Consider the following 22,339-nt stretch of genomic DNA (forward strand, 5'->3'; position numbering starts at 1 on the left):
CCGCAACCTGGTTCTCTTGCACCACTTAGTGGTTACCTATTTCCTTCTTGTCTCTATGCTCGTGGCCTGCAGTATAACCACTTATACGCTAGCTCCCTACATATGTGCTCGTCTAGGTCACTGGTAGTATCTATCACTTTCCACATATCATAGACCATGCATTCCATGTAACTGAGCTGCCCTGCAAAGCATTGACTTTACTTGATTTCTGCTAACTATATTTTAGAGCTCTGATAAAGAATCATCCAGACTTGAAACATTAGCTTGCTTTCTCCCCATGGATGCTAACTGACCCACTGTGATCCCCAGCATTTTTTATTTTCAGTACAGATTCCAGCGTCTGCAGTAATTTGCTCATCCATAACTATATTTTACTTTGGCTTACTTCAAAAAAAATTTAGAACTGTTATTAAAACTGAGTAGGAATGATAAATCCAACTAATATTTAACACATTTGACCAGTTGCTATAAATCTTATTTAAAGCATCCCATTCCCACGCAAATCTAATATACTGCTTACTCGGTTTGAGTCTCACTCAGATGTGGTCCCCTCGCTATGGTTTGAAAAATTGGACTCCCCTGACTCAGAGCACCTCACTAATCACCATCTAGTTTGATCCTTCGCATTGTTTATCAGATGATGTTTGAACCTTGTAGTGCACGTCATACCTGAATTGTATCCACAGATGCCATTTGAGATATTGGATAAAGATGTGGTAGGAACCTCAGGGCTTATTTTTTTCTGTCCTGTTTCGAGCTCAGTCATCGCAACATAATTAATTATTAGATAATCAACATAATCAATAATTAATTATTAGCTAACTCCTCACAGCCTGGAAATTAGATCTTGAATTTCATGGCTAAACGTTATACCAGTAGCTTATTTACCACCTAGGCTTCTAGAAGATTAGAGCTTTCATTTCTGTGTTGATTATATAACGTTGCTTATGCTGTTAGAGTGAATATAACGTAGTAGATAGTTGCTTCTTCATTGGTCAAAATCTTTGTGATGATGCAAGAAGTTATAATTGTTACATGTTGAAAGTGTTTGTTCTGACATCTTTTTTCATTTTGATCTTCCTTTTTCCTTGATAACTAAGGTTCTTTACTTCTGAGCTATTTATTACTCGTGCGGAAGGATAGACTAGTAAGAAGGGTATAGCAGGGTAGATCAAAACCATTGAGAAATAGCATCATCTTCATTTCTAAATGGGTCTCTTGTAAGAAAATGATACTAATAGACTGTTGGGTAGCAAGATATCTGATGAGATTTCATATGGTGTCAGATAAGCCCTCAACATTAAGTTGTAAGATTTGGAGAGTATACCTTCTTGCTCAAAGCCAGATGGTTTTGGGCAGACTGGGCTTCTGGAAAGAGTCCTTTATTTTTCTTTTGGAATTCAGTCAGTTTGTAAGATAATGTGCTTCTTCACTGACCTCTGGTTCTGACAGAGAATATGGCACAAACGCTAATCCATTGTTCCCCAATATATATTTGTAGTGCACAGTTATTGTATGGTTCCCCTCTACAGATATTGTGCTGGTCTAATCACCTTAACTTCAGCAAATAAGAAGGCTATCACTTGGCTTCAGGGATTCACATTCAGCAAGTAAATAATGGAATGTCGGTCTTGTTTTCTTCATTTGTTCATGAAATGTTTAATGTTTTTCATAAAAGTGCAAAAATTATACTAAACATGGTGTTTTGTACTTGACATTCTTAGTTTGCTGGAGCAAAATATCACTCTTTGAGGCATGATGTACCTCTAAGAAGAACCTTGTTAGACTTGTACAACGCAATAAAGTTGTACATTACTGCATTAATAACTTTATTTTGCTGTTGTACGCTACATATTTTACACATTACACGACAAGTTGTATGTAGCCCCGGATGACAAATTGACATTTGTTTCTCACTAAGAAATTTACTTTCTTGAAGCCAACAAAAGTACCACAAAATGGTGAGAAAATCAATCCTTTATAAATTGACTAATATTGATACTTTAGTCTAGAAATGTGCTAACAGTTTCTAGTAACTTGCATGTAAATACCTTACGCAACGAAGCAAATTGCAAATTGTTTAAACAAAACATGCTGCAAACCAAGCAGAAGCATGAAGATTCTCCGTAGACACTTTCCACAAAGAATCTAAAGAGCTATACAATTTTAATCAAGCTACTTGTTTGCCTTTACATCAATTCATAATTTTGCACAATTAAAAACAATAGAACGGAACATCTTGTAACAATAATTCAGTTTTCCTTGACTAAAGTAACTTTTCATCCTGTGCATCAGCCGAAGCTTTTAAGTTCTGTTGCATATTCAGAGTTTGGAATTATTAAGCATGCAAGTGTATTTTCTTTTTAAAAATCCTTACCACCCGTTTTCTCTTTAGAAAGGCAGATTTTCTTTTTAAAAAAGCAACAATTCTTTATTTCATCTAAAGTTATTGATTCCTTTAGTAAATGTTGTTTTAACTTTGCTATCTTCCCTGTGGGTGACCTCAATTATGTGGTCATTATTCTGGGTTGAGCCTTGGCATAATATACCAAATAGATCCAGTTACATTTGCGGTAGACTGCTGTAGTAGATGCATAACTTTATGACATGAATAAAACTGCTAATGTTTTTATATACTGTTAATAACATGTATAGGTTACTTTTGAAAATAAAAGTTGCAATCATGTTGTCTACAACTACTTCTGCACTTAAAGAACATTTAGTTAAGTGGGTTTTATTTTTGGGAAGGGCAAAACTGTTCAAGGTAATAGAATTATTCTAGTGCAGTAGGTGGTTATTTGGCCTGGCAAGTCTGCACTGGTTTTTTGAATGAATGATTTCTTTCGCAAGGTTTGTGAAGGTTTGTAGCTCAGGTTGAGGTTTAGGGTGTAGGTTTGCTTGCTGAACTGTAGGTTTGATATCCAGACGTTTCATTACCTGGCTAGGTAACATCATCAGTGGCGACATCCAAGTGAAGCGAGGCTGTTGTCTCCTGCTCTCTATTTATATCTTTTTTTTGGATGGAGTTCCTGGGGTTTGTGGTGATGTCATTTCCTGTTTGTTTTCTGAGGGGTTGATAGATGGCATCTAGGTCTATGTGCTTGTTTATGGCATTGTGGTTGGAGTGCCAGGCCTCTAAGAATTCTCTGGCATGTCTTTGCTTAGCCTGTCCCAGGATAGATGTGTTGTCCCAGTCGAAATGGTGTTTTTTTTCATCCATATGTAGGGCTATGAGAGAGAGGGGGTCGTGTCTTTTTGTGGCTAGCTGGTGTTCGTGTATCCTGGTGGCTAACTTTCTTCCTGTTTGTCCTACGTAGTGTTTGTGGCAGTCCTTGCATGGAATTTTATAGATGATGTTGGTTTTGTCCATGGGTTGTACTGGGTCTTTTAAGTTTGTTAGTTTTTGTTTGAGAGTGTTGGTGGGTTTGTGTGCTACTAGGATTCTGAGGGGTCTCAGTAGTCTGGCTGTCATTTCTGAAACTTCTGAAAGATATAAATAGAAAGCAGGAGACAACAGCTTCGCTTCACTTGGAGGTCGCCACTGATGATGTTACCTAGCCAGGTAATGAAATGTCTAGATATCAAACCTACAGCTCAGTGAGCAAACCTACACCCTAAATGATTTCTTTAATGCCGTTGTCCTACCTTCTCCCCATAGCTCAGAATATTCTTCCTTTTCAGATCACAGTCCAATTCCCTTTCAGAGACCGTAACCGCCCATTCTATGAAACTTGTTTTTCCTATACTAATTTTTTTTTGTTTCTTTTGCCAATTATTGAAATCTGTGCCCTCTTGTTCTAGACTTATCACAAGTGAGAAGTTTCAGCCGATCTACTCTGTCCGGATCCCTACTGATTTTGAATATATCTAACAAGTTTCCTTTCAGCATTCCTTTCTCTGAGCAAAACAGTCTTAGCTTCTCCAGTCGAAGATAAAGTTTAGTAATTCTCAACATGGCTAGATTGTCAGATAAGCTTCATATGAAATGTATAAGCGGCATGGTGGCTCAGTGGTTAGCACTGCTGCCTCCCAGCACCAGGGACCTGGGTTCGATTCTAGCCTAGGGCGGCTGTGTGGAGTTTGCGCATTTTCCCCATGTCTGTGTGGGTTTCCTCTGGGTGCTCTGGTTTCCTCTCTCAGTCCAAAGATGTGCAGATTAGGTGAATTGGCCATGTTAAATTGCCCATAGAATTAGGAGCATTAGTCAGGGATAAATACAGGGTAGGATCTGAGTGGGTTACTCTTCAGAGGGTCATTGTGGACTTGTTGGGCCAAATGGCCTGTTCCCACACTGTAGGGGATCTAATCAAGATTTATAGTGAGGAGATTTGTTTTTATTCAGTCATGGGATGTGGGCATCATTGGCTGGGTCAGTATTTATTACCCGTCTCTAGTTGCCCTCGAGAAGGTGATGGCGAGCTGCCTTCTTGAATTTTTGTATGTAGATGTACAAGGCCAACAGCGAGACAATTCCAGGATTTTGATCCTGCAGTACTGAAGGAATGACAAAATATTTCTAAGTCAGGATGGTGAATGGCTTAGAGGGGAATTTGCAGCTGTTGGTGTTCCCATGTATCTGCTGCCTTTCTCCTCCTAACTGGCAGTGGTTGAGAGTTTGAAGGAGCTGTCTAAGCAGCATTGATAAATTTCTGCCTTATAAGTCGAGCTGATACACATTGCTGCCACTGAGCATTGGTGGTGGAGGGGGTGTTGAAAAATGTGATGCTGGAAAAACACAGCAGGCCAGGCAGCATCCAATGAGCAGGAGAATCAACATTTCGGGCATAAGCCCTTCCTCAGGTGTGCCAAGCGTGCTGAGATAAAAAGTAGGGGGAAGGGGCGCTGGGAATACGATAGGTGGAAGGAAGTGATGGTGAGGGTGATAGGCCGGTGAGGGGGTGGGGGCGGAGAGTTCGGGAAGAAGATTGCAGGTCAAGAGGGCAGTGCTGAATCCGAGGGTTGGGACTGAGATTAGGTGGGGGGAGGGGAAATGAGGAAGCTGGAGAAATCTACATTCATCCCGTGTGGTTGGAGGGTTCCTAGACAGAAGATGAGGCGCTCTTACTCCAGGCGTCATGTGGCCAGGGTCTGGCGATGGAGGAGGCTAAGGACCTGCATTGGCAGAGTGGGAGGGGAGTTAAAGTGTTCAGCCACGGGGCGGTTGGGTTGGTTGGTGCAGGTGTCCCAGAGGTGTTCCCTGAAACGTTCCGAAAGTAGGCGGCCTGTCTCCCCAATGTAGAGGAGACCACATCGGGTGCAGCGGATACAGTAAATGATGAGTGTGGAGGTGCAGGTGAATTTGCGACTGACATAGAAGGATCCCTTAGGGCCTTGGAGGGAGATGAGGGGGGAGTTGTGGACGCAAATTTTGCACTTCTTGTGGTTGCAGGGGAAGGTGCCAGGAGTGGAGGTTGGATTGGTGGGGGGGTGTGGACCTGACGGGGGAGTCGCGGAGGGAGTGGTCTCTTCTGAATGCTGATAGGGGTGGAGAGGGAAATATATCCCTGGTGGTGGTGTCTGTCTGAAGGTAGCAGAAATGACGGAGGATGCTACGATGTATGTGGGGTGGAAGGTGAGGACCAGTGGGGTTCTGTCCTGGTGGCGATTGGAGGGGCGGGGGTCAAGGGCAGAGATGTGGGAAGTGGAGGAGATGCGGTGGAGAGCGTCGTCGACCACGTCGGAGGGAAAATTGCGGTCTTTGAAGGAGGAGGCCATTTGAGTTGTTCGATAGTAGAATTGGTCCTCCTCGGAGCAGATGCGGCGGAGGTGGGGGAATTGGGAATATGGGATAGCATTTTTACAGGGGGCAGGGTGGGAGGAGATATAATCTAGGGAGCTATGGGAGTTAGTCAGTTTGTAGTAAATGTCTGTGTTGAGTCGGTTGCCCGAGATAGAAATGGAGAGGTCTAGGAAAGGGAGGGAGGAGTCTGAGACGGTCCAGGTAAATTTGAGGTCGGGGTGGAAGGTGTTAGTAAAGTGGATGAACTGTTCAACCTCCTCGTGGGAGCACGAGGTAGCGGCAATACAATCATCACTGTCGCAGAGGAAAAGGTGGGGTTGGTGCCAGTGTAGCTGTGGAAGATGGACTGTTCCACATATCTGACGAAAAGGCAGGCATAGCTGGGGTCCATGCGGGTGCCCATGGCTATTCCTTTGGTTTGGAGGAAGTGGGAGGATTGGAAGGAGAAGTTGTTAAGAGTTAGGATCAGTTCAGTCAGTCGAAGGAGGGTGTCGGTGGAAGGGTACTGGTTGGGTCGGTGGGAGAGGAAGAAGCGGAGGGCTTGGAGGTGTTAAGAGTGAGGACCAGTTCAGTCAGTTGAAGGTGGAAGGGGTGGTTGCATGTTGATGTGGTACCAATCAAGCGGGTTGCCTTGACCTGGATGGTGTCAAGCTTCTTGAGTATTGTTGGAGCTGCACTCATTCAGGCAAGTGGGGAGTATTCCATCATACTCTGGACTTGTGCCTTGTAGATTGTGGACAGTCTTTGGATAGTAGGGTGGTGAATTATTCTGTGTAGACTTCCAAGGCTCTGACCTGCTGTTGTCGGCATTATATTTCTACAGCTAGCCCAATTGTGATTCTGTCAATGGTAGCCCCCCAGGATGTTGATAGTGAGGATTCAGTGATGGTAATACCATTGTAGAATGTGAATATTAGGGGGGAAAAAAAACTAATTTTACATTACTGCTCAACTCTTGCAAACAGTACTCGCTAACCTGGTTATACAAGTTACTTGTGATTTTTGATCAGCATGTTACACCTTTCCTTCATGAAGCTCTCTTTTAAAGATAAGTTTACAGCAAAGGGTTTGGGTTTTTTTAAATGGAATGTTTGAAACTCTCTTGACAATATTGGGTGAGTGAAGTGGTACTTCTGACTGCTGGAATGAACAAATGAACCAGGTCTTTCTTAATATTACATTGGTGTAATTTCAATGCCTGCAATATATTTGAGTGTGTTCCAAGAGTTAGTTTCTAATGTGAGTTTTGAAATGAATATTTTTTGCAAGGTTTTGTCAAAGGGAATTTGATACAATTAGCTGGCTAATTCATTTAATTGGATATTACTTCCAGTAATAATTCCAACGTCAGTCTTTTAGTTACTCCATTTAAAGAAATAGCCTTGCACTAATGTCCTTAGTTTTGATAAAGCTTGCTGTATAATTGTAAGGAAACTAAGCTCTGCTTTGGCATGTCCCACTGAACTGTGCCAGCATTGCAAGAACTCAACAGATCAAACAAAATCAAGCTAATTTGTGATTATCTGCACAGTGGGGCTAAAGTTTATTACAAGCAGTCACGTGTTTAATGATAAAGTAAACTTTACAAAGTTCTATTTTGGTCCATTCTTATTCTCCACTGTAGTTTTCAAAATGAGCTTAAGTATGTGTTTATAATCTAATAATTAATATTAGAAAATAATGCAGAAGTATAGTATTTAATGGCTTTCCTACATAAAGTACAAGTTTGTCTGTTAAATGATGCACAAGTTTATCATTAAAGCACAACATATCTTGTCAATTTCTATTAACTGCAATTTATAAACCAAGAGCTATTTAACAACAGTAGAAAATAAATTAGTTCTGTCTCTAACCCATATGTGATAACTAGCTGTTGATAACCATAATAAATCCTATCTTAAACTAAGATGAATATTGGCTCCAGTTAAGAGCTGAATTTTCTTGTCATCTATTCTCAATACATCACTATTTCCTAATTTAGGTATTCTTTTGGCATCTCATGGGCTAACTTTATCCTATCACTGGAGAAGAAGCAAGTTCACTCAGCTAAATATGCTAATATTCCTGTGCACGTAGATACATGCCAGTCTCTAAGATGAACCAAAGTTGTTCATCAACTGCAGCCCCATATGGACAAATTGTCTAATTTCAGTATACTGGAAAAGTGCAGCAGGTCAGGCAGCATCCAAGGAGCAGGATTCCTGAAGAAGGGCTTATGCCCCAAACGTCGATTATCCTGATCCTTGGATGCTGCCTGACCTGCTGCGCTTTTCCAGCAACACATTTTTCAGCTCTGATCTCCAGCATCTGCAGTCCCCACTTTCTCCAATTTCAGTATACGAAAGGACAGTTAACAATTTAGAAGTTACATGAATTTGCATGTGCTAAAGTCACATGAATTATTTTCATTGGAGTTGTTACTTTGACACCTGACACCCAACTCCCCCCTATCAAGACAGGTACACCTCGGATATTCTGAATTTTGACAAGGGGCTGATTTTCCAAACCTCTTCCACCAAGGGAAACACCTACTGTTTGGGAGCAACAAATCTGGAACAAGAAGTAGAGAGATAAGTAAGGAGATCAGAGGTGATGTTCTCTGTCTTCCTACCAAGACTTACACCCGTTTGTTCAAATGAATACACAAATAGCTGGTGGTGACCTTGAACCTGAACTTACTGTCAAACCAAGTGTCACTTCCAGTGCAGTGTTTGCATGAAATCCTGCGAGAGAGCCTAGGGAGGCGATGGCCTCGTGGTATTGTTGCTGGGCAGTTGATTTAGAGACTCTGGCAATGTTTTGGGGACCCACGTAAGAATCTTGCCACAGTAGATAGTGGAATTTGAGTATCTGTAATTGAGCTAATGATGACCACAACTCCATTGTCATCTGGTTCACTAACGTCCTTTATGGAGGGAAACTGCCATCCTTACCTGGTCTGGCCCACAGTAATCTGGTTGACTCTTGACTGCCCAGTGGGCAATAAGTGCTGACATAGTGACACCATTATTATGAATTAATTTTTTAAAAAACTGGATTGCAACTAGGCTATGTTAATAGTTTGATCTGCTAAATGTTGGCACCCCTTAATCAATGTAGGCACACTTAGAGTTGCACCAAATACTGAAACCCTTAAAACAAGCTCTTCATTTGGTGAACTTGCTAGTATTTTGGTGTTGTTATGGTTTTGAAAGTGAATCTCTACACTTTTTCAATTAAGTAAAATGTATTCTACATTCAATCCTGTTTTGCTTTCAGATCTTGACATTGAGAAGTATAATGACAGGGATAATAAAGTAAAGCCAGAAAATATTTTGGCAACAGGGTATATCACCTTGTCCCATGGAAGAATATGCAGCCCAGATTGAAGAAAATAAACCATCAAATATATGTCAGTAACTTGCCTTCCTAACCTAAATAAAATGTATTTGGAAATGTACTTCTTCAGTAAACTATAACTTCTTCGGGGATGTTAACATTTGTCACTAGTCACTGGACATAACAGATCATAATTTTGTTTAGTTCCAAGCTTTATGCAAAAGAAAGAAAACATACTCAATTGATTCTAGTCTGACCAATCAATAACGAATTACATTTAAAAAGCATTTTAATATAGTGCCACATTCCATCTGGTCTGGCACTTCAGTCTTGCTCTCCAAACAATCTGATTGATATTAAGGATCTACAGTGCTAGTGGGAAAATATAATTTCCTTATGAGTCACTGATTCATGCGTACACTTTTGGATTTGGGGAGAGGCAGTTTATGTTTCTGCGTTTTCTTGTTATATTTGAGAACTGAGCATCAATGTTTTCTTTTGGAGTAGTCTGCTTTCTAATTAAATTTGCGTTATGTTTCAGATTATAAAATTAGCTTTCATATCATTTAATTCTATTGAAGACCACAGTGATATTTTGCTGTAAAATTTCAAAAGTGTATTTAATTTTTCTTTGACACATTTAAAGACGTCTTAGGGAAGCTAGTAATTTTTGTTTAATTTTGTAATTATTTTCAGACATCTAATTGTGTGTGAATGATTTAGCAGAGAGATGAAAGGATTTTCTGAAAAGCTTTGCATTGAAAAATCCATCAATCCATAATTTAGTAAGAAAATGCATTACAAACTGTTAAATTTCCCATTTATGAAGTCACAAATTGTCAAGTACTCAGGGCTTGAAGCTTTGAGGTCGAATCTTCATTTCAACTTGTTTTAGTGAGTAACTTGAACCATGCCAACCATACCATGTGATGCCATCAGAGTTTTGAGTGTGCTCTCCTTGACGATAGTAAACTCCATTCAGATTAGAATCTGAGCAACAGTTGTACCAGTAACCACCTGCAGAAGATAAGATAATAAGCTATTATATAAGTTGTGGTATCATTTCTTTTATGGTTAAAAATTAGGGAAGGCAGCAGGCAAGGTGATTAATGGTAAATATTTTTCAAAATTACAAGAGCTAGGTGGTCATTGTGGTCTTTTCCAGACCAGTGCAGTCAGCGATTTTTCTTTGCAATGCATTCATAGAATTTACCAATACTTAGTAATTATGCAACATATTTTCACAATCCTTATTACTATTGAAGGGTTTTTCTATTTTTAGTCAGACACGCCCATTGCAAGGAATTGTTTTACGAAAGGTTATTATTTTCCTTCTGGAACTTAATTTTATTATAGCATTGTATAAATGAACGCTAACTGAAAATTCTATGATCCATCCAGGGCACAACAGCATCTTGTTTTCTTTTTGTTTACTTATTGGCTCTTACCTTTGCGGAAATGTACACAGTTGTCCACACACTTGTCATGGTCTCTATCCTTTGTACTGAAGGCAGTATTATTGTGGTATCTGAGTGAATCTCGTCCAGCTGTCCCATTGTAATTTCCAATTATTAATTTGTAGCTATTCAATTCATCGCTTATTGAAAAGTAGTCGTATTCTGCATAACAAGTATGTCCTTCCCAGTCCTATTGTTACATAATTAAACAGTTCACTCACATGATATAATTTGTTTCTACCATGTTGTAAATGTTAATGAATGCATTAATTCACATTTAGAGTATACTTCATTTTTAAGATGCAAATTTAAATGTTACGTGATTTTCTCCAGTTCTGATTGTTAAATATTCCAACTGAAAACAGAAATCATTATTTTGTAATAACGAATAAATAAATGGATTACCTCCATATCAATTCTCAGTATACTTGGCTGCCTCGTTAACCGAAAAATGTGATCGTTGCCCAGCCAGAAGTCCCCACGGATGTTGCCAAACCCTCGCTTATACTGTTTCCAGTCACGGTAGAAAGAGCTTAGTCCAACTTTTCGACGTTGTATAACGGTCCAACCACCACCTTCAGTTTCCATGTCACAGTATACCTGTAATAGTCCAAGTAATTATTCAATATGTCATAAAAGGTATTCTTGAAAGTTGATGCTATCAACTAGACTTTCACTCTCTGATAATAAGATTCAAAGTTTTGACCCATAACATATTCTGACTCCTCTAAGTTTTGACCCATAACATATTGCCTCATCATGTGGATGAATGCAGAATTTTGATTTGGATTTCATATTTGGTAAGCTCAATCGAAAGCATTATGTAAAAGATACAAATTAACAAATTGGAAATACTGGAAATTAGAACTAAAACTAAGGACAATTTACTGTAAAAATACAATGAAAGTAGCTTGTAAAAATAGAATGAAATGTTAATGTTTCATAAGTAATCCTAATTAATTAATTATCTTTGCAAATACTAGCTGACTGTATATTTCCAGTTAATTGCATTTGACTTCTGTAGAATACCTACAGTGTGGAAGCAAGCCCTTCAGCCCCACAGATCTACATCAACCCTCTGAGGAGTATCCTAACCAATCATTTCCTATTACTCTACATTTATCCCTAATGCACCTAACCTACACACCCCTGAGCACTATAGGCAATTTAGCATGGCCAATTCACCTAACCTGCACATCTTTGGATTGTGGGAGGAAACTCTGGCAGACACTGGGAGAATGTGCAAACTCCGCACAAACTGCTGGAATCGAACCTGGTCCCTGGTGCTGTGAGGTAGCACTGCTAACCACTGAGCCACCATGCCACATTCTATTAAATTACATTCTTGTCATTAGACTTCTGCTGCTGTGAATCAATTAAATTTTTAAAAAGATAGTTGCTGCTTTCTTCCTGTTGTGAAATGTTGCAACCTTTTGGTCCGATTTCATTGTCAGTGGCAGAAACCAAATGATTGAAAGTTCTCTGATTGACAGAGAGTTCATAAATTAAAATGGATTTGAATCATTCAAGCAAGCTCTGTTCTAACTTCAATAAAGATATTTGAACATGGAATAAGATATTAATTATTAAAAGGGCAGGGTTGTTGTTACTTATTGCAGTACTGTTTCGATTTAAAATTCTTATGCGAGAGCAGTCACAAGACTGTAGTCCCTCTTTCAACAGTAAAATCCATTAAAAACTATGGGCTAAATTCTCCGTGTTTATAAGGATCACAAAGTGGAGAGACAATATTTTAGTGTTCATGGACAATTCTCGTACAGGAGTATAATCTTCACAAACAATAAATAACGTGTCTGTGTATTGCAGTCTACCAATTTAAATATTTTGTGACAGTGAAGCATGTGCAAAAGATGACAAGAGTAAAGGATGTCTCTTTTGAGCAGCATCACCTCAAATTCTGGAGTTGCCAGGAACTCGTCGGCAGGTAGTTTGTATACTCCAGATATTCGGTAATTCTTCTGATATAGCGATGTGCAGTCATAGATGGCATCTGCAAACAGAAGATTGAGCTCTATTATTATTCCAGAATTCCCAAGTTTTACGTCAGACTCTTACTGTTACTGTGTATACATGAGCAAAAATGAAGAGTGGCCTCCTTTCTAGTAATAGCTTTGTAAAATGTTTTCCACAATGAGAGGTATAAATTTGAACAGTGGTTGAAATCTGTGCTGATGTGTCATACTCCCTTGACCAGGAAAAGTCCATTCATTTTTTTTTATCACTGTCAATGAAATAAGGCTAAATATTGACACACTATTACAGTAAGAAAGCACTGAACTGAGTTGAGAATTATCTTGATATTTCAAGTGTTAGCTGTGAGAATATTGGCAAATGCAGTATACATACAGGTCACTTTGAAATATTCTGTGTATTATTCCTGTGTAAATTTTGTATCCACTATGTTAGCATTATTTTATTGTGGGTACAGACTTGTGTTTTGCTTTAACAAACTGAATTAAATTGTTCATTTATCCTAATTTATCTTAGTTTTGTTTCAAAACTCTTCTGCTTCTCCTTTCGTCAGAATGTATAGACATCATAAATGAATTACTACATTTTACTCTGTATCTCAATGCCTGAGCCCTTTCTCATAAGGGATTTACCCAATTCACTCCTAAATGTATTGATAATGGCAGCCTTAGAGTGCTTCCAACGACAAATTGGTCAGTATGTTAACCATACTCTGTTTATTTTTTTTAAATTCAAAGACTATACACTTAACTGTCTCTTTGAAGTTCAGAATCACAACTTACTCTTCATTGGCACACCAGAGAATACTCCCTAATTTGCTTTTCATGAATTTTCTGTTTACTGCTGTCTAGGGCTAGAAAATAAAAACTTGTAGATATTTACATTTGATCTAATTTGAGTCACTTGTTTTAAATACTGTTTTTATCTTCCAAAACAAAAGAAACCAGTGAGCGTACCTAAGCTATGTTGATGGAAATAACTCAGCCATGCAAATTTATAGCTTTTCTGTATTTTTACTAAAGGGAGCAAATTAATTATTTAATGTTTACAAGTTCAGAGGTTGGAACAGTTGAGCTTGGCTGTTAGATGTAAAGACAGTGCAAACCTAATTAAAGTCAGAATAGTGCACTTCTAATTCAGCCCATTTGAATTTATGTTGATGAATAGTTTTTTATGTAACTTGGAAACATTAAAGAGACACTTCCACTTTAAATTTAACTTTGGGAAGATTTTGAGAAATAAGTCTTACCAATACCATAATGATTTAAAAAAAACACTAAAACAAACTTGTGGAAAATTTAAATTTTTGTTGTGTTCTTTTTGTTGAATGTTATTTATCAAGAATAGGTTAAGGTAGTAATATGTTGGTTTGTGTGTATTCTTGAATTCAGCAATACTAGTTACTGTTTATTTGAACTATTTCCAAAATATGGTTCAGTTCACAAAATTGTGGCTTGTCAGATGTCCAGGGTAAAGGAAAGCGCAGGGCTGGATTGTTCAGTGGAAGTTTAAATAAATATGAGCACACTTCATAGGTTGGGTGCAGAAGCAACAAAAAGGGAAACTACATTATTTATAGAACTCTGAAGTCATTATGGCAGAGAACTGTTAAGTACTCCAGAAAGTGAAATATGCAACCAGATGATTTTTCACCATTCAAATAAACAAAGCAGAACAACTTTGGTCCTTCAAGATATTTGACACTTCTTTTACAATTGCTTCCTATGCTAAAGTGGCTGATTTGAATTTCGGTATCAAATAGGGTACAGTATTTGGCATTAGGATTCTTGGACTAGAGAGAATATACATCAACTTGGTTTCTTGCTTTTTCAGCAGTAAAGTGAATGGAAGCTTCTGTACATAGGTATTCTGAAAACATAATTTGGCTTAATCGTTATGGAGGAAACCAGAGCACCTGTGAAAACCAGTGCAGACATTGAGAATGTGCAAACTCTACACAGATGGTCACTCAATGTTAGAATAGAGCCTGGGTCCCTGGCTCTGTGAGGCAGGCAATGCACTAAAATGTCATACGTTGAATGAGCAGTTGCATATTTCTCGGGATAGATTATTACATATAGTTATTTTAGAGTCGAATGGTTTAACAATTGCTGCAATAATTCATTTAAACAATTTGATTGATTGCACCTAATGAAAATAGCTTTTGGATCTTGTGGATGGATGTGTCTTTCTGCCTTACATAATATTTCTATTTCCCTCAATGTGCCATTTGCATGAATAATTGACGTTTATAATTGCAGCTAAAGATTGAGATGTATGAATGAAATCTCAGAAATTTTTATTCAGGTTTACATTGACCAGGCGATCATTTGTTTTAATTTGTAAACCGACTTTGATTGAAACTGGATGACAGCAATTTGAAATCTTTCTTGCAAAGGTTTGAGAACATATGTTAGTCATTATTGCAAGAGTGACTTGTCAATGCAGTATTTATTATTATGTGATCCTTAATAATTGTCTTAAAGTTACTTTTGTCGCATTTTTCTCATTTTCCACTAAAGTCACATTTATCTGATTATTATTTCTGAAAATTCATGTGCAGCTCAAAATGACCATTTATTTGTTAAACTTTGCAAATCATAATTGCAACATCTCAACTTATAGGCCAAGCTATTGGGCTGTGGATGATGAAAACCCGCAGTTACAAAACAATTCTATCCGAGGGAGTTAAAACCCATTTTACTGAAGAAAGGGACAGCCTCATTTGTGCTATGTTTGATGATTGAAGAGCCTGACAACAGTCCTTACTGTATTGGTTTGCTCATGAAATAAGGCTATTTGATTAAGTCATTGAAGGATGCTCACCATCTCTCGATTAATAATTCGATGAATGTGACTTTAGTGGAAAATGATAAAAATGAGAGACGAAAAATAACCTTAAGACAATTATCAAGGATCACAAAATGATAAATACTACGTTGACAAGTCACTCTTGTAGCACTAACTACATACATTCTCAAACCATTGCAAGTAAGATTTAAAATTGTTGTCGTCCAGTTTCAATCAAGATAGGTTTACAACATTAAAACAAATTATTGTCTGGTCATTGTATACCTGAACAAAAAATTCAGAAATTTTGTGTTTTCTCTCTTTTAGGTTCAGAAGCATTCTTTATTGGTAGAACATATCTTTACATCATTATGGTGTAAATGTCTGTAATCTGTCAACTGATGAGGTCTGTTTTAGCACTTCATTCAGATGGCACCAAATTGGTTGAGTGTCTAGGATGTATGAAAAGAAACTGAATTCTGATTGAAACCTTGTCCTGATATTTTAAACTTATTTAACAGTTCATTCATATTGTAGAATATCATGATCTTTTTAGGTCCTCCACCAACTGTCCTCCTTCCTCCCCCCACCCACCTCTTCCCCCAACCCCCTCACCCTGCCTCTTTCCCTGAGCCCCTCGCGTTGCCTCTTCCCCAACGCCCTGACCCTGCCTCTTTCCCCAAGCCCCTCGCCTTGCCTCTTCCCCAACCCCCTCACCCTGCTTCTTCCCCCACCCCTTTTGCCCTGCCTCTTCTCCCCCAATAACTTACCCACCAATCCCTCTACCCCTTCCCCCTTGACCCACCTCTTCCCCCAATTCCCTACCCCTCCACCCTTCCCCTTAACACCCTGCTCCCACCTCTTCCCCTCCTCCACCTCTTTCATCCCAACTCCCACACCCCTCATCTGCCGCTCACCCCTCACTCCTCCCACCTCTCCATCCCCCCCCCCCCCAAAAAAAATACTCTGACATCTTTACTTTGAACTTCATGAAATGGCAAAATGATTTTAAAATTTCATTAAGGTCTCATCAATGTAATGTACTTTAATCTAACATTGATATACTACTTCGATAAATATCAGAACACACAAAGACTAAGGTGTCTGTCTATTTTCAATACCTTCTGCTTAAGTTATTGTTGAAAGGTGCAGTTTGAAACACAGAGCAGTGTTGTCCTACCAAATAATGTGTTACTTTTAAAACAAAATCAGTTAAATGGCTAAGTAATTGACAGTAAAGCACAACTGGTGTTAGATTGATCCAGATTAAATTTGATGTGACCTTTAAAATTATGCTGCTGATGTTTAGAGAAATTCAGCTTACGTTTTTATAATAGTAAGATGGCACAGGCAATCAAAATATGAAGGGCCTCTTCCTAGACAAACTTTCTCCCTTGAAAAGAGTGCATTGAATCTTTTGCATGCATCTGAATAACTGCATAGAACATTACTTTAATATCTCACTCAAAATATGACACCTCTGACAGTACTGGATGGTTGCTGGACTGTATAAATGTGTCAGGAGGGAAAAAGTGAGGACTGCAGATGCTGGAGATCAGAGCTTAAAAATGTGTTGCTGGAAAAGCGCAGCAAGTCAGGCAGCATCCAAGGAGCAGGAGAATCGACGTTTTGGGCATAAGCCCTTCTTCAGGAATGAGGAGGATGTGCTAAGCAGGCTAAGATAAAAGGTAGGGAGGAGGGACTTGGGGGAGGGGCGTTGGGAATATGATAGGTGGAAGGAGATTAAGGTGAGGGTGATAGGCCGGAGAGGGGGTGGGCGCGGAGAGGTCAGGAAGAAGATTGCAGGTCAAGAAGGCAGTGCTGAGTCTGAGGGTTGGGACTGAGAAAAGGTGGGGGGAGGGGAAATGAGAAAGCTGGAGAAATCTGCATTCATCCTTTGTGGTTGGAGGATTCCTAGACGGAAGATGAGACGCTCTTCCTCCAGGCGTCGTGTTGCTATGGTCTGGCGATGGAGGAGACCAAGGACCTGCATGTCATTGGCAGAGTGGGAGGGCGAGTTAAAGTGTTCAGCCACGGGGCGGTTGGGTTGGTTGGTGTGGGTGTCCCAGAGGTGTTCTCTGAAACGTTCCGCAAGTAGGCGGCCTGTCTCCCCAGTGTATAGGAGGCCACATCAGGTGCAGCGGATGCAGTAAATGATGTGTGTGGAGGTGCAGGTGAATTTGTGACGGATATGGAAGGATCCCTTGGGGCCTTGGAGGGAAGTGAGGGGGGGAGGTGTGGGCGCAAGTTTTGCATTTCTTGCGGTTGCAGGGGAAGGTACCAGGAGTGGAGGTTGGGTTGGTGGGGGGTGTGGATCTGATGAGGGAGGTCACGCTCACCTTAACCTCCTTCCACCTATTGTATTCCCAATGCCCCTCCCCCAAGTCCCTCCTCCCTACCTTTTATCTTAGCCTGCTTAGCACACCCTCCTCATTCCTGAAGAAGGGCTTATGCCGAAACGTCGATTCTCCTGCACCTTTGACGCTGCCTGACCTGCTGCGCTTTTCCAGCAACACATTTTTAAGTGTATAAATGTGTCCCCCTAGTCTAGAATCTGCAACTGAGGCAAGCATGCTACCATTGATTCAAGCTGATAGTTTTGTCCTTTGGCAGTACAGATAATTGGGTCTTCATATATAGTAGAACTAAATAAGGTAACCAATTTAGCAGCTTAAATGTGGATCTATGAATATTGTTGGGTTATGGACTCCAGTTTCAGTAGACTGAATGGATGGAAACCATTCTAAAATTCAATGTATCAATAGAAGCTGAATCAATGTAAAATAGAGAGAGCAGTGTACTGGATCTATTTTCTCAAAATGAGATCAAAAATTGAATAATGATATAAATGGTTAGAGCCTCAATCTTTCCAGACTCTTTCTGACTGCTTTAGGTGAAGTGAAAAGTGGGATCCTTTCATGCATTGTTTTAGATAGTGATTGAATAGCGAAAGTATGCCATTTGGTCTGCTTCACTAGCAGGTGAGAATGCAAGATTGCTGAGATTTCTTGTCTCATTGACTCCGTCTGATAGAATGTGAATCACAGACTCAAGGTCTCTGAATGGAATGTGAGTGTTCTTTGTATGGACTCCGGCTACATATGTAAATATGAATTTACTACTGGTGTGTTAAACACGCAAATGTATAGGGTGGGAGCTGGCAGGCATGGATTTCTATTTTGAGATTGGAGATAGAAAGCCCTTTGGTAATTTCACAATATGTTCTGCTTTGAGGAAATTTGAGCCAGTGAATGTAAAAGTGGGGTTCTTGGCCATTGCGATACAATCCTGATTCACAAGTTGCAATACATACACTGTTAAAAATGATGTAGGATCCCATCATGATGTTGTCACTTATGCCATGCCCTGGTTTTCAAGTGATGGGTTTGCCTTCGCTATTTTAAATTTAGAATGCACATAAATTCAGCCATTACATAAAATGAGATAGGAATGAATGATTGTTTTAAAATTAGTTTCATATGAGGAGACCGTTTTTATTCCTGCAAAGTTTGACCTAACAGATAAAAAGAAAAAAATTAAACTGCCAGTATACATCTGTGTTCTCACTATTACAGTTGATTCAAAAAGTCTTGTAATATTGAAGTAAAAATAAATGTGATTACTGCAGCATTTAAATGCATTGTGAGAGAACAGAATTTTTGAAAACTTAGATGAAATTTTTTTAGACTGTTCAAATTTAACCATTGGTATTTTGTGCTAAAACAGAATGTAATTTGAACATAATAGCTCTTCAGGCAAAATAAACTCAAACATTCTATTGTATCAGTTCTGTAGTTTCTTGCGTAACTCCATGTTACGTACTGACAGCATTAAATATCTTCTGTAAATGATGAATGCATGGCTTAATTTTAATTGATTTTCATATGAATTAAAAGTAATATCTTGATTACTTTAACAAGTCAGAAAAAATCTTGAAAGATCTGCACTATTTTGATGTAGGCTGTTGCAGAAAGAAAATACAGTGAAATTAAATCTGTTAGTAAGTAAAATATAAAAATGTTTAGTAGCCTTATTCACAGAGGATTTGGGAGGGTTTGGTTGAGGTGAGTGAGTTCAAAGGCACATTTCTTTTTTGGAGAAGCATTACTGTGCTCTTTCATTTCAAATATGATCCCTGATTTATTCTTTGTGAGCCATAGTCCACATCATTGAAAGTTTTCCAAATTTTATACGAGTTTGAATGGGATCTCGCTCAAGAAAATTGGGAATACCCAGACTACATTATACAGCTGTGTTTTATTAAGTAGAAACTTGGCTTTCATCTGTCAGGCTCTGTCTGATAATGCTCCTATCACGTTCCTTGGAATATTTTACTTTGTTAAATGTGATATACAAATGCAAGTTGTCATTCATAATTGATAAATGTGAACTGTTTTTTCATAATACTGATATATAAATGTGAAGTATTATCTTTGATTTAATTTCAATTATAAAGAAATAGTTGTAACTATCTTCAAATTGAAGTGCTTTTAATATTTTTTCAATGGCTAAAACACCTTTTAAAAGTTAAATTTCAATTGCCTGTGTTTATTAATTCCAAACTTGACGTTATGACAAATACGGAGGCAAATGTGAGGACTGCAGATGCTGGAGATCAGAGTAAAGATTAGAGTGGTGCTGGAAAAGCACAACAAGTCAGGCAGCATCCGAGGAGCAGGAAAATCGACATTTCGGGCAAAAGCCCTTCATAAGGAATGAAGGCAGGGAGCCTCCGGAGTGGAGAGATAAATAGAGAGAGCCCATTTATCTCTCCACCCCAGAGTCTCCCTGCCTCATTCCTGATGAAGGGCTTTTTCCCGAAACGTCGATTTTCCTGCTCCTCGGATGCTGCCTGACCTGCTGTGCTTTACCAACACCACTCTAATCTTGACTCTTGTGACAAATGCGTTTAATACATATTCCTTCCCATCTCTTCCTCACTAGAATAATCTGCTCTTACCTGTTGATGTCTGTGTAACTGTTTGGGCTGCTTGAAGCTGAATAATGTCTATCCGATTGTTGACTTCAGAATATTTTCCTTCAGCTTCTGTAATACGAGATTCCATCTGCCGATAGCCATTTTCCACTTCCATCATTTGCATGACTACATTTATCCAGTCAGTCTCCTGTTTCCTACTAAGCTCAGCCAGAATGCTAGTCAGGTTGGCCACCTGGATTTTCAGTTCTTTAAGATCATCACAGCAGGTCATGAGTTTCAGAATGTTAACTCCTCCTGCAGTACCCCTTCTCCGAGGTGCTTTCTGAACCCGGCTGTAGCTTGGAGAAACGATGCAGAGGAACAAAGTAAATGAAAGAAGCCAAAGGAAAATTTTGACTGTCATCTTTGGAATTTAATTAATGTAAAAATCTTATGTCCTTGGTCTTAAAACACTTGCCGCTTTGGATTACGTTATCAAAAACGTTAACAAAACTAATGATCTACTTTGTCAGAGTGTTTTAACGTTTTGTTTTAGTAGTTCAGAATAATTAGAAGCACATTGTTGAGAGAAATTCTTCTTGTGCAGTTTATCCAGTGGAGATTGAAACTTGCGAATTACGTGTTCCTGGTGTCCTTTTCTGAAAATCATAGGCAGTCTTGAAAATAGCTCGACACAGCATCTTAAATACCTAATGCATCTTTAGTCTGTGCCCCTCCCATTCCTTGCTCCTGCACATATGGCAGGCTCCTCCCAGTCCATCAATTAGCCTCAGGTGCTGACAGGAATGTGGGCTGGAGTTTTCTTTGAGAGAAGGATGCCTTTTGTTTAAAATTTGGCGAGCAAAGGACTTCAGTCCTGTCAGCTTTTCCTGATATCATATTACCAGTGTTGTGGAGGAAGGCAGCAACAGGTTTTTGTATTTTTGTCCCATTTTTTATAAATATGTGCTGTGATGAGATAAAATATTCAAAGCTGTTAATACAGTTCAGTAATAACTTCCAATAGTACACCACACTCAAAAATGCACACATGTCCATGTGGATTTCAATGAGTTTTTAAGCATAAAATCTATTCTGCATCATGTTAGAATAAATATCTTTTGAAAAGTAACAAAATAACAAAAGTCAGCAATTTTCATTTTTGTGCAGACAGGATACTATGAGGTGATTACTTCAGACTGTTAAAATACTTAAGCAGCATGCTGTTTCACTTACTTGTACAGCTGATATACATTTCATTTGAGGTTAGCCACAACATGTGACTCATGTTGCAGATTTATCCTGCAGTCATTTGTAATCAAAATTATGTTTCAAAAGTTGACTGCATTTTTATTTTGTGATATACTTCACATGTTAACTGAAATTAAGATAAACTGCTTTAAATAACATTGCATACAGTAAATCAAAGCCAGCTCTTTCAGAATTTCAGATGTCTGTCCTCACGTTTCCCCATATTGCATCCCATCTTCCAAGTTTTTATCCACTCTCTGAACCTGTCTGAATCTCTTTTAAACTGTCTATGCCATTCTCCCACTACTGGCCTTCCCACCTATTTTTGTACAGTGTCATCTGCAAACTTGACTATAGGATATTTGACTTCCTTCATCCATGTCATTCATATCTACCGTAAATAATTGTGACTCCATCGTTAACCCCTGTGTCACTCCATAAGTTACAGGTTGCCATCCTAAAAATGAGGTTATGCTCTTTGGCAGGATGAATAGTGGAGCTGAATATTATTTGTATGGAGAAAGACTGGAAAAAGCTGCAGCACAGATGGATTTTAGAGTTCTCATCTATAAATCTCAATAAGCTAGCATCCAAGTTCAGCAGGTGATAGGGAAGAAAAATTAACTGTTCGCCTTTATTTCGAAGGGAATGGAGTATAAAAATAAAGAAATCTTGAAAAAACGATACAAGACATTAATTAGACCACTGTAAGAACATTGAGAGCAGTCTTGATCCACTTATCAAAGGAAAGACATACTAGCAAAGGGGCAGTCCAGAGTAGATTCATCAGGTTGATTCCAGGTATGGAGGGATTTTCTTATGAGTGGAGATAGTGTAGTTTGGGCCTGTACTCAATAGAATTTAAAAGAATGA

The 22,339-nt window shown here is 38.9% G+C and overlaps 2 protein-coding genes across 5 annotated transcripts in view; one reads left to right on the forward strand and one right to left on the reverse strand.

The window, feature by feature from the left end:
• The window catches only part of mtor (mechanistic target of rapamycin kinase), a 356,079-nt gene that overhangs the window by 143,599 nt on the left and 190,141 nt on the right, over window positions 1–22,339 (forward strand). The window lies entirely within an intron of this gene.
• On the reverse strand, window positions 1,963–20,918 carry angptl7 (angiopoietin-like 7). The gene is made up of 5 exons (XM_072586718.1): window positions 20,258–20,918; window positions 12,426–12,526; window positions 10,921–11,115; window positions 10,507–10,705; window positions 1,963–10,075 (listed from the first exon to the last, which is right to left on the reverse strand). Exons 1-5 carry the CDS (start codon window positions 20,637–20,639, stop codon window positions 9,906–9,908), a joined length of 1,047 nt encoding a protein of 348 aa, XP_072442819.1. The 5' UTR covers window positions 20,640–20,918; the 3' UTR covers window positions 1,963–9,905.

Source organism: Chiloscyllium punctatum, chromosome 16 (assembly GCF_047496795.1).
Source record: "Chiloscyllium punctatum isolate Juve2018m chromosome 16, sChiPun1.3, whole genome shotgun sequence".
NCBI lineage: Eukaryota > Metazoa > Chordata > Chondrichthyes > Orectolobiformes > Hemiscylliidae > Chiloscyllium > Chiloscyllium punctatum.

What these genes read in the sequence shown, in the direction of transcription:
- angptl7 (XM_072586718.1), bottom strand. Translation starts at nt 20,639, where the DNA reads ATGACAGTCAAAATTTTCCTTTGGCTTCTTTCATTTACTTTGTTCCTC. An exon ending in AGTTACACAGACATCAACAG is followed by an intron (nt 12,527 to 20,257) that starts GTAAGAGCAGAT and finishes TTCTGTTTGCAG; the next exon opens with ATGCCATCTATGACTGCACA. An exon ending in TGGCAACTCCAGAATTTGAG is followed by an intron (nt 11,116 to 12,425) that starts GTGATGCTGCTC and finishes GGACTATTACAG; the next exon opens with GTATACTGTGACATGGAAAC.